We start from the raw sequence: 9,692 nt of genomic DNA on the forward strand, positions 1-9,692 counted from the left end.
CCGCGCCCTTGCCGCCCGGCCGGGGCTGGAGAGGCTCAGAAGCGGGACAGGTGGATGCCGCGCTTCTTGCACACGGCCACCAGCTCAGGCTGCTCCGTGTTGTCCACCCAGAGCTCCTGCACGCGAGGGGAGGTGCGATGAGCATTCGATTGGGCGGGGGAGGGGCGTGTGGCGAGGGGTGGCGTCTCGCGCCTTCAGGCTCGGGGCGGCCCCCTCCTTGAGGGCGGCGGCCAGCGCCTTGCAGCCCTCGTCGCCAATCTCGTTTTCGTTGAGATAGAGCGTCTCGAGCCGCGGGGCTGCCCCGCTCGCGAGGACCTCCGCCAGCTGCGCCGCCTCCGCGTCGCCCCAGCCGAGGTCCTGGTAGAGCAGCGCGGTCGCCTTGCCAAACTGCTCGTTGAAGGCGGCCTCGTACAGCCGCTTCACCAGCGGCTTGTCGTCCTTGCCGTTGGTGAAGCTCTTCTTCTCAAGCTCCGCCGCGAACGCAGACGGCAGCAGCGGAGGGCGCCGGCCGCCGGCCTGGGTGCAGTCGTCGATGAGGCTGTCACAATCGTACTTCACGCCGTCGCGCATCTTGCCGAGGTCGAGCGAGAGGTAGCCAGCCTTTGTCAGGCCAGCCCAGCACTGCTCCGTGAAGCACCAGCCGCGGTGAAAGTACTTGGCCACGTTGGTGCCCTCGGCCTGCTCCTCCGCCTTGTGGCCGTCCGGGAAGGAGGTCAGCCGCAGCACCCAAGTGTGCTTGTGGGAGTAGAGCGTGCCGAGGCAGCCCAAACCCTGCTTGAAGAGCGCGTTCTGCTCCTCGGTGCGCAGGACGCCGTTGGGGGGGTCGGGGTGCTGGTGCAGCGAGCCGAAGTCCCAGAAGACGCCGAGCCGCGTGATCATGCCGTTATTGTCAGTGAGCAGGGCCTTGAGCGCCCTCGCGACGCGGGTGAGGTTGGCTCCGAGCGGGTCGGGGTGGTCCTTGGTCAGCCACGGGTAGGAGAGCGCGGCGACGGGAAGGCTGCCATAGGTGGTCGCCTCGACGAGGTCGGCGAAAGAGAGGAAGGCCTCTTCGGGCAGCGCCTGGCGGTGTGCGAGGACGCCGCCCGCCTCAGCGTGGCGGATGACCCACTGCGCGTCGAGGACGGCGACGGCGCTGCTCGCGAGGACACGCTCCAGGTCGCCGCCGCCGAGCATGCGCCACTGCTTCAGCTTTTTTTCTCTCACGCCGAGATCGGTGGCGGAGGGGAGGGCGGCCGCCGGCTGCGTTGGCGGCGCGGCGGTTTCGGCGAACGTCGGGACGTCGCGGCGGTGGAGGCAGGGCAGCGACTTCGCGAAGCAGGCGCGCATCGACAGCATGAGAGCGAGAGCAAGGAGAGCAAGGATGGAGGGAGTTGTGGCACGCCGAGAAAGCGAACCCGGTGCGCGCGCTTTCTCGAGGTTCTCCAGGTCCCTGTAGGTATATTGTTGGCAAATCAAGACACAGAGCTCACACAGAATCACAGCGGGAGGAAAGCGGCGAGTCGCAATTCCAGGGGTCGTTGTGGCGGGCCACCCTGTCCAGAGAGGCATGGATGCCAATCTGGGGTCTCTCGACCGAGTCTATGAAGCCCTGGCCGCCTCCCGGTGGTGGCAGAGGTTATGGAACCAAGCGACGGAGATGGTGCGGGGGTACGGGTGTTCCAGGAGGTCACGACACGCACCGACCCTTCACGAACCGAAAGGCTGCACCCGGGGGAGGCACAGTAATCCGGCACGTGTTGGGCGCCCCATTCCGTTTGGCGGCTAGGTCGGCTCAGGGCCCCGTCCACTTCCCTCCCACTTGGCGCGTGATGATGAGGAGATGCCACCCAGGCCAGCCAGGGCAAGGGCGGAGGGCGAGAGCGGAGAGCGGAGGGCTGGGCGGAGGCAAGGGCGGGCGGAGGGCGAGGATTTTTTTTGTTTCGTTGGCCGAAGCCTCGTTGGCCGAAGTTGTGTTTATTTATTTAAGGATAAATTTCAGATTACCCGATTTTTGAGATTCGCCTCGCAGATTACCCGCCGAACGATGTTTTCCTGCTTAGCACGATTTCCGTAAAACCAGTTTACCCAGTCTCCCACACCCAATTCATGTTTCAGCTTACCCACTCGCTAAAATTTCTCAGGGCAGATTACCCGGCGACTTGAGCACTTGAGCACTGGATAGGGTCGATTCCGCATGGTACGGGACCCCTCGATCGTCTCGCCCCCTCACTGGTATGTTCATTGGGGGGGTCATTTAGAGAGAGAGATTTTTAGCAATACCAAACAAATCTAACACTCACACGTCATTTGGGGCCTGGAGCCCTGTTCACGCGCGCGCGAGACGTGCAGACAGGGTTGCCAGGTGAGAGCGAATGGCGCGGTTCACGCCTCGCACAACAGAGAGAGAGATGCGCTCTGCATGGTGGGACATAAAAGAGAGCGAGTACTTGGGCGAGTAGGCCGTGCGGTCGACGCTGCCGCGCGCGACTTTGCGCGCGAGGCGGCGCAGCTTGAGAACGGCGGTGGGCGAGAAGCCGCCGCCGAACGTCTCGTGGAGCAGCAGGTTGAAGTTGTTGCGCTTGACAAAGATCGCGTCGTGGTAGAAACCGCGATGCGCCTTGACGTAGCCGTGGCCGGTCTTGTGGGAGAAGGGTTGGCCGGGCTGCCCGCGCGCCTTGCAGCCCATGTTTAGGCGGCGGGCCTTCTCTTCGGTGTTACCAAAGGCGTAGGAGTGGCCAACGGAGGCGGGCGTGCCGCCACTCGAGGCGTTGCCAACGCCCGGCGAGGAGGTCTTGAGGAGGGGCGTCCAGAGCTTGATTTCATTCACTTCATCGCACCCTCCCGGGCCAGCGTGGGGTTCCGCGAGGTCGACCTTGTACCCCTCGTTGTACTGCCGGGTGAGCTCTAGTTTCTCCTTGTCACCGTGCACGACCGGCGCGTTGGCCGGGGCGCGCATCGCGTCCGCCCAGGCGGCGAGGACGCCGTCGTGGGGCCGCCGGTGGTGGGCCTTGTTGTAAAGGTAGTCGCCGAAGAAATCGACTGGCATGCCCCGCTCGAGCGCGACCCGAAGGGTGGGAAGCGCCGCGGAGAGCCAAAGGCCGAGCTTTCGCTGGAGCTCGTCCTGGAGGGTGTCGGAGGAGAGGGCGGTGGCGTACGTACCGTCGACACGGACATCGAAGGCCTTGCCGGCGAAAGGCGTTGAGGCGGAGACGAAGCGTGCGGCTTCGCGGTTGTTGACGGCGCTGTCTCCGAGGGACGGGTTGTTCTTGACGTGCGCATCCCGCGCCTTGACGAGCTCCTGGTGCGCGTACCAGTCCTTGTGATTCTTGATGGCAGCGAGCGCCCGCGGCCGCGGGTACGTGGATTTGCAAGTGCCATTGAGAATCGCGTCGGTAGCTGGAAGGGACTCGGGCTCGGGGAGCGGGACGCTCTTGGGGTAGAACTCAGTCAGGTAGCCGCCGCGGACGGTGTAGTACTTGTTTTTGTCGCGGGCGGTGCGCTTCTCGCACACCTCCTTCCAGTCCGAGAGGGCGGACTCGTAGGTGGCGATAGCTGCGGCGATGGCGGGGTACTTGGATGCACCTCCCTCGTCGTGGGCGAAGTCGGGGTTGTGGGCGACGAGGGTGCGCCAGTTCTTGAGGAGCGACATGGAGAAGTCGCTGTCGGCTCGCGTGAAGGCGGTGTCGATGTTGCACCCGCCCATCTCGGTCGGCAGCTGTGCCTGGAGCCACGCGAGGTCGTTTGTGTTTGTCATTTATGGATTGCGCTCGTACGCTCGAGGTACGAGGAGCGCAAGAGCGCGAAGCGATTTTTGGGCGGCAGGGCTGTTCCAGTTTATCTTGTGTTACGCGCGAGCCTGTGAATAGGCCCCGGAGGCCTCAACCCCCAACTAAAGGGTTGACGCGGGGGGTCTCAACCGTCAACCAGATGGTTGAGGGGGGGCCTCAACCCTCAACCCCTCAACCACCCCTATGGGCAGAGTCCTGTGCTTTGCTCGTGTTCTTTTCTGTGCCGCGCCAGTCCGCGCCCTTCTCGTGCACGGAGCACTTGGAGCACTCCGAGGCGAAAAAGAATTCTTTTTGCAGGGCGCCGGCTGAACTTATGAGTCTGGTCTTCCTTCGGGTGTGGCTGCTCCTGGCGCCCGTCGCGGCCTTCTACTTGCCCGGTGTCGCCCCTCACGAGTACCTCGACAACGAAAAGGTTGAGATCAAGGCGCGCACCGCCGTCGCTCCGCGTCCGCACCACCACCGCCGCCACCACACCGCACTGCAGCCTCGCGCCCGTTGCCGCAGCCGTACGCACACGCCGCACCAGCGCCGGCAACCCAACCGCGAGAGGCCGGCCGCGCGGGCAGTGCACCGCCCGCGCCGCCCGTGGCCGCACGCCGTGCCGCCGACCCGGCGCACACCCCTCCCTCGTGGGCCAGGTCAACAAACTCTCGTCGACAAAGACGCAGCTGCCGTACGACTACTACTCGTTGCCCTTCTGCCGCCCGGCCGAGGTGGTCAACAAGATGGAGAACCTGGGCGAGGTGCTCCACGGCTCCGTCATCAAGAACTCGGCGTACGACATATCGATGGGCAAGATCGAGTTCCGCGTGCTCTGCAAGCGGACTCTCGAGCCTGCAGAGGCGACGCTGCTGCACACGCGGATCCGGCAGGACTACCGCGTGCACATGATCATGGACAACCTGCCCGCCGCCACCAAGATGATCCGCGAGCTCCCCGACGGCCAGACGATTGTCATGTCCGCGCCCGCCCTCTGCCCACACACCTCCGCCGCCACCTCTCCACCACCCCCCGCCCACACACCTCCGCCTCCACCTCTCCACCACCCCTGGCTCCTCCGCAGGTACGACCGCGGCTACCCCCTCGGCTTTGTCGGGTCTGCAGAGCGGCAGGGCTCCGTGCCGGGCGGCGCCTACCTGCACAACCACCTGCGGTTCGAGAGTAGCCGAGAGATCACCCGAGATCACCCGAGATCACCCGAGATCACCCGGGCGGCGCCTACCTGCACAATCACCTACCCACGCACTAGGTTCGTGCTCAAGTACCACAAGGACGCGGCGTTCGACGGCGCGCGGATCGTCGGGTTCGAGGCGTGCAACTACTCCACCGCCACTCCTCCCACACCCGCCCCCAGTCTCCCACTACACGCGGTCTCCCCCTCCTCCCGCGAGGGCCTCCCCCTCCTCCCGCGAGGGCGAGCCACTCTCAGTCGACCACACGCGAGGACACCCCCTCGGGCACATCTCGGGCACATCTCGGGCACATCTCGGGCACATCTCGGGCACATCTCGGGCACATGTCATGCAGGTCGAGCCCCTCTCCGTCAAGCACAAGTACAAGGGCGCCTGGTCCCGACGCCGCCGTCCTCTCCTCGCACCTCCTGCTTGCGCCCCTTCTCGGACCCTTCTCGGACCCCTTCCCCGTGTAGGTCTGACGACGCCTCCCAGCTCCAGCTCCTCACCCTGCCCGTCGGGCACGACTCGCCGCCGCTGCGAGCGGACAGTGAGGGGGGAGCAGCTCACTCTACGCACTGTGCACTCGCAATAGGCCCGACTTGCCGCCGCTGCGAGTGGACCCAAAGGGAAGCGCTGCGGAGCGAGAGGCGGCTTGCGCGTGCGGCGTGAGGCGACAGGGCCGGTGAGCTGAGGAGGGGCGAGATGGCGTGGATAGGTGGTGTACACGTACGACGTTAAGTGGGAGCCGTCGGACGTCAAGTGGGCGAGTCGCTGGGACCTGTACCTGTACATGGGGGACGACCAGATCCACTGGTCCTCTCCCCCGCCCGCCCGCCGCTCCTGAGGAGGAGGAAGGGGGGTGGGTCATACCCTGGCTGCGACTAGGTTTCCCTCACCAGCTCTCGCTCCTACTCGAGAGTTGACCATCAGTGACGAAGAACTGACGACTCCTTAGGTTCTCAATCATCAACTCTCTCGCGATCGTCCTGCTGCTCACCGGCGCGTGATATGTCTCTCCCCATCTCTCCCCATCTCTCCCCATCTCTCCCCATCTCTCCCCATCTCTCCCCATCTCTGGCGCGGGGTGTGAGATGCGCACGCCGGAGGGAGGGAAGGAGCCACGCGCCCGCTCTGAGCAGGCATCGTCGCCATGATCATGATGCGCACGCTGAGGAGGGACGTGTCGCGGCACACTCGCCACACACACAAGGGCGCCCCGCGCAGAGCCGTCAGTCCCTCACTCGCGGATCAGCCGTCGGCTAGGTACAACTCGCCCGAGGACAAGGACGACCTCGCCGAGGCGACGGGCCCATCGCCCGCCCCCCCGGTGGCTCAGTCCTCCGCTCACCGCCGGAGGAGGAGTCGCGTAGGAGTCTGGCTGGAAGCTGGTGCACGCCGACGTCTTCCGGCCGCCGCAGCAGCCGACCCTCCTCTCCGCCTCCAGGACACGTCCACGACATGTCCGAGACATGTCCCGCAGGCCGCCGCAGCAGCCGATCCTCCTCTCCGCCTCTCTCGGCACCGGCATGCAGCTGCTCGCGAGGAGGACATTTCCTAGCCACTTCCTAGCCACTTCCTAGCCACTTCCTATGAACAGGCATGCAGCTCCTCGCGATGGCGGTCGTCTCCATCGGCTGCGCGATGCTCGGGTTCCTCTCCCCCGCCAACCGAGGCGAGACATAGCCGAGACGGCACCCTCCCCCCGCCGACCCTAGGCGTTCTCAACCGCCACGCTCACCGCCACGCCGCTACCAGCCTGCCCTCTGCCCTCTGCCGCACCCTCTGCCGCACCTCCTCCTCCCTTCCCTCGCCCTCCTTGAAGCCCAGCATAGCCCATCCTCGTCACCAGGCGGCCTGCTCCCCTACTCTTCTCTTTGTCTTCTCTTGTTACCACCCCTCCTCCTCATCAGGCGGCCTGCTCACCGCCACGCTGCTCACTTTCATGCTGATGGGCGTGCCGGCGGGCTACTGCGCCTCCCACACCTACAAGGCACTCAAGGGCACCGAGTGGAAGCTGGTCACCGTGCTCACCGCCACCCTCTACCCCGGCGCCATCGCCGCCACCCTGTTCGTGCTCAACTTCTTCATCTGGGGCCAGCACTCCTCGGGCGCCTGACGTGTCCAGGAAGTGTCTAGGAAGTGTCTAGGAAGTGTCTCATAGGCCAGCAGTCCTCGGGCGCCATCCCGTTCGGCACGATGGTGGTGCTGCTCCTCATGTGGTTCGGCGTGTCGGTGCACCCCTCCCCTAGCCGAGATGCGCAGAGATGCGCAGAGATGCGCAGAGATGCGCAGAGATGCGCAGAGATGCGCAGAGATGCGCAGAGAGAAGCCGAGAAGTGGCTCGGCGTGTCGCTCTCCTCCTCGCCGGCGCCCCCCCTCGCGCGGGCCGTTGCCCGAGCCTTCTCGGAGCCTCGCCAGGTGCCACTCGTGTTCGCCGGCGCCTTCTTCGGCTTCAAGGCCCAAAACCAACGGGCCCGCCCGCGCCGCGCACTTCTTCTTCTCTGACTCGCGCGTTTCGTGGCTTAGGCGAAGCTCAAGGACCCGCCCTGCCGCACCAACGAGATCCCGCGCCAGGTGCCCGAGCAGGCGTGGTACATGGTCGGAGCCTTCAACGTGCTCATGGGCGGCATCCTCCCCTTCGGCGCCATCTTCATCGAGCTCTTCTTCATCATGACCTCCGTCTGGCTGCAGGTTTCAGATGTGCAGCCCGGAGCCCCGCCCAGAGCGCGGCCGAGGCGGCTGAGCTGGGGCGGTTGCGCCGCGACTGACCGCGCCCGTGTCCCGCGCGCAGCGCTTCTACTACGTGTTCGGCTTCCTCGCGCTCGTGCTGCTCATCCTCATCATCACCTGCGCCGAGATCTCGATCGTGCTCTGCTACTTCCAGCTCTGCAACGAGGACTACAACTGGTGGTGGCGCGCCTTCCTCACCTCTGGCTCCTCGGGGCTGTACCTGTTTGGCTACTCGATCATGTACTTTCACTCGCAGCTCGAGATCGACGGGTTCGTGCCCACCCTGATGTACTTCACGTACATGGCGGTCTTCTCGACCCTCTTCTTCCTCGTCACGGGTGCGGTCGGCGCCTGCTCGCGCCAACACTGGTTCATTAGTAGTCATTGTGAGCTACGAATGAGTAGGCACGATCGGCTTCTACTCGTGCCAAAAGTTTGTCTGGGCGATCTACGCCGCCATCAAGGTGGACTGAGCTGCAGAGACCGAGGTCGCAGGCGGTGAGAGCGGAGCGTTGGACCCCTCTGAACGCAAGCAAGGCTGGGGCGTGGCGAGGGGACGGCCGATGCGTGGCGCGTGCGCGGCTGGGGCGTGTGCGAGGGACCGGAGACGGACGTGGGCCCAGCGGGGCCCAGAGATTCGGCGACACACCAGCGCCCGTCAAGAGTCCCCGACGCCCAGTGTCATGACCCGGGAATATACACCGTGTGAAGTGCTGCGAAGAGGTCGGTGAAGCGAGAGAGAATAGTTAGGGTGTGTGTCGCGTGTTCTCCTCTCCCCGGGGCGCTGCCAGGCAATTCCAATTTTATGGAAGGCGTCGATTACTCAACGAGCCGTGTACATGCACATGCACACATATGTGCATGCACATGCGCATGCACATGCACGATGCACCGATGCACATGTGCACATGTGCACGCGCGTGACGGACCCGTCGTCAGTGACTGATGTCTCGTCCCAGGGCCCAGGCCTCTCGAGACCGCCCGCGCGCTGCTAGCATGAGGACTCGAGGAGATAGAGATCCCCCCGCGCGCTATACGCCATCGAAAATCGTGTTCGTGTGTACATACCTGGCGACTGTTTCGAATTGTATGCGGTTCCGGTTCCGGAAGATAAGTGTGAGAGAAGGCCAAAGCTAGGCGAGGCCTCAACTACAGCGTGACGGCTCAAGGGCTAACGACGGAGCCCACGTGGGCGGCCCTGAGCCACGGCTACGGCGCATCCCCCTCGTAGTAGTCGTCGTAGTCGTACCCCTCCCCCTCCCCGAAGTCGTCTTCGGTCAGGAGCCCATCCTGCAGCGCATCCTCCAGAGCGTCCTGCGCCCCGGCGCCGTCGGCGCCGCCCCGCCCAAACAGGCCGCCCAACAGGCGCTGCCACACGTAGCGGCGGAACCAGCTCTTGCGCGTGAGTCGGCTGGTCGGCGCGAGCCCCTCTGCACACGGGTCCTCCTCGCCGCCCACGTACCCCTCGATCGTGCTGCCCAGCGCCGTGACTCGCCACGTGTGCTTTGCGCGCCCGCGCTCGGCCTCGCCGCCCGCCCCCGCCTCCACCTCCGCCTCCGCCTCCGCCTCCGCCTCGGTCGCCTCGACCGTCCCTGTTCGCGCGTGCCGCTCCCCCTCCCCCGCCTCCCCCGCCTCCCCCGCCTCCTCGATCTCCAGTGGTCCCGCCCCTGGGGGGCCTCGTCAGAGTCACCTGCCGGGCGGGGCGGGGCGGCTCTTGCTGGTGGGGGGGGGGGGCTAGGCCCCTGGGGTAAGAAAAGGTTAAGGGAGGGGGGAAGGGTTTTTAAGGGGAATGCCCATGGTGGGGGTTACCAGGCGGAGGGGAACGGCTAGGGCGGGTGCAAGGGGACAGGGGGAAAACCTTCTTTGGCCCGTCAAATTAGGTGGTTAGCAACCGGGCCCGGTCACCGCTTTGTGGGGCCCCTCCCACCCTCTGTCCCCGAGGGTGGTGGCCCCTGTCTTCGGTTAAACGGGTTTGTAGCGGATCGTTTTTCCCCTAAGGAGGTGGCCTAAGTGGGGGGGG

The 9,692-nt window shown here is 65.3% G+C and overlaps 2 protein-coding genes across 2 annotated transcripts; one reads left to right on the forward strand and one right to left on the reverse strand.

Moving 5' to 3' along the window:
• On the reverse strand, positions 1–996 carry EMIHUDRAFT_362586 (hypothetical protein; the record flags this gene model as incomplete). The annotated part of the gene is made up of 2 exons (XM_005788695.1): positions 1–108; positions 188–996. Coding segments are annotated over 2 exons (882 nt in total), but the record flags the coding sequence as incomplete, so codon positions are not given.
• A 3,084-nt stretch (positions 997–4,080) lies between these two features.
• Positions 4,081–8,499, forward strand: EMIHUDRAFT_467232 (hypothetical protein; the record flags this gene model as incomplete). The annotated part of the gene is made up of 16 exons (XM_005788696.1): positions 4,081–4,179; positions 4,406–4,725; positions 4,831–4,920; positions 5,017–5,077; positions 5,295–5,335; positions 5,416–5,489; positions 5,569–5,624; positions 5,658–5,755; positions 5,898–5,941; positions 6,082–6,130; positions 6,206–6,269; positions 6,792–7,009; positions 7,090–7,174; positions 7,529–7,633; positions 7,734–8,010; positions 8,078–8,499. 16 exons carry the CDS (start codon positions 4,081–4,083, stop codon positions 8,143–8,145), a joined length of 1,749 nt encoding a protein of 582 aa, XP_005788753.1. The 3' UTR covers positions 8,146–8,499.
• Between the last annotated feature and the right edge of the window lie 1,193 nt (positions 8,500–9,692).

This window comes from Emiliania huxleyi, assembly GCF_000372725.1.
Source record: "Emiliania huxleyi CCMP1516 chromosome Unknown EMIHUscaffold_133, whole genome shotgun sequence".
NCBI lineage: Eukaryota > Haptophyta > Isochrysidales > Noelaerhabdaceae > Emiliania > Emiliania huxleyi.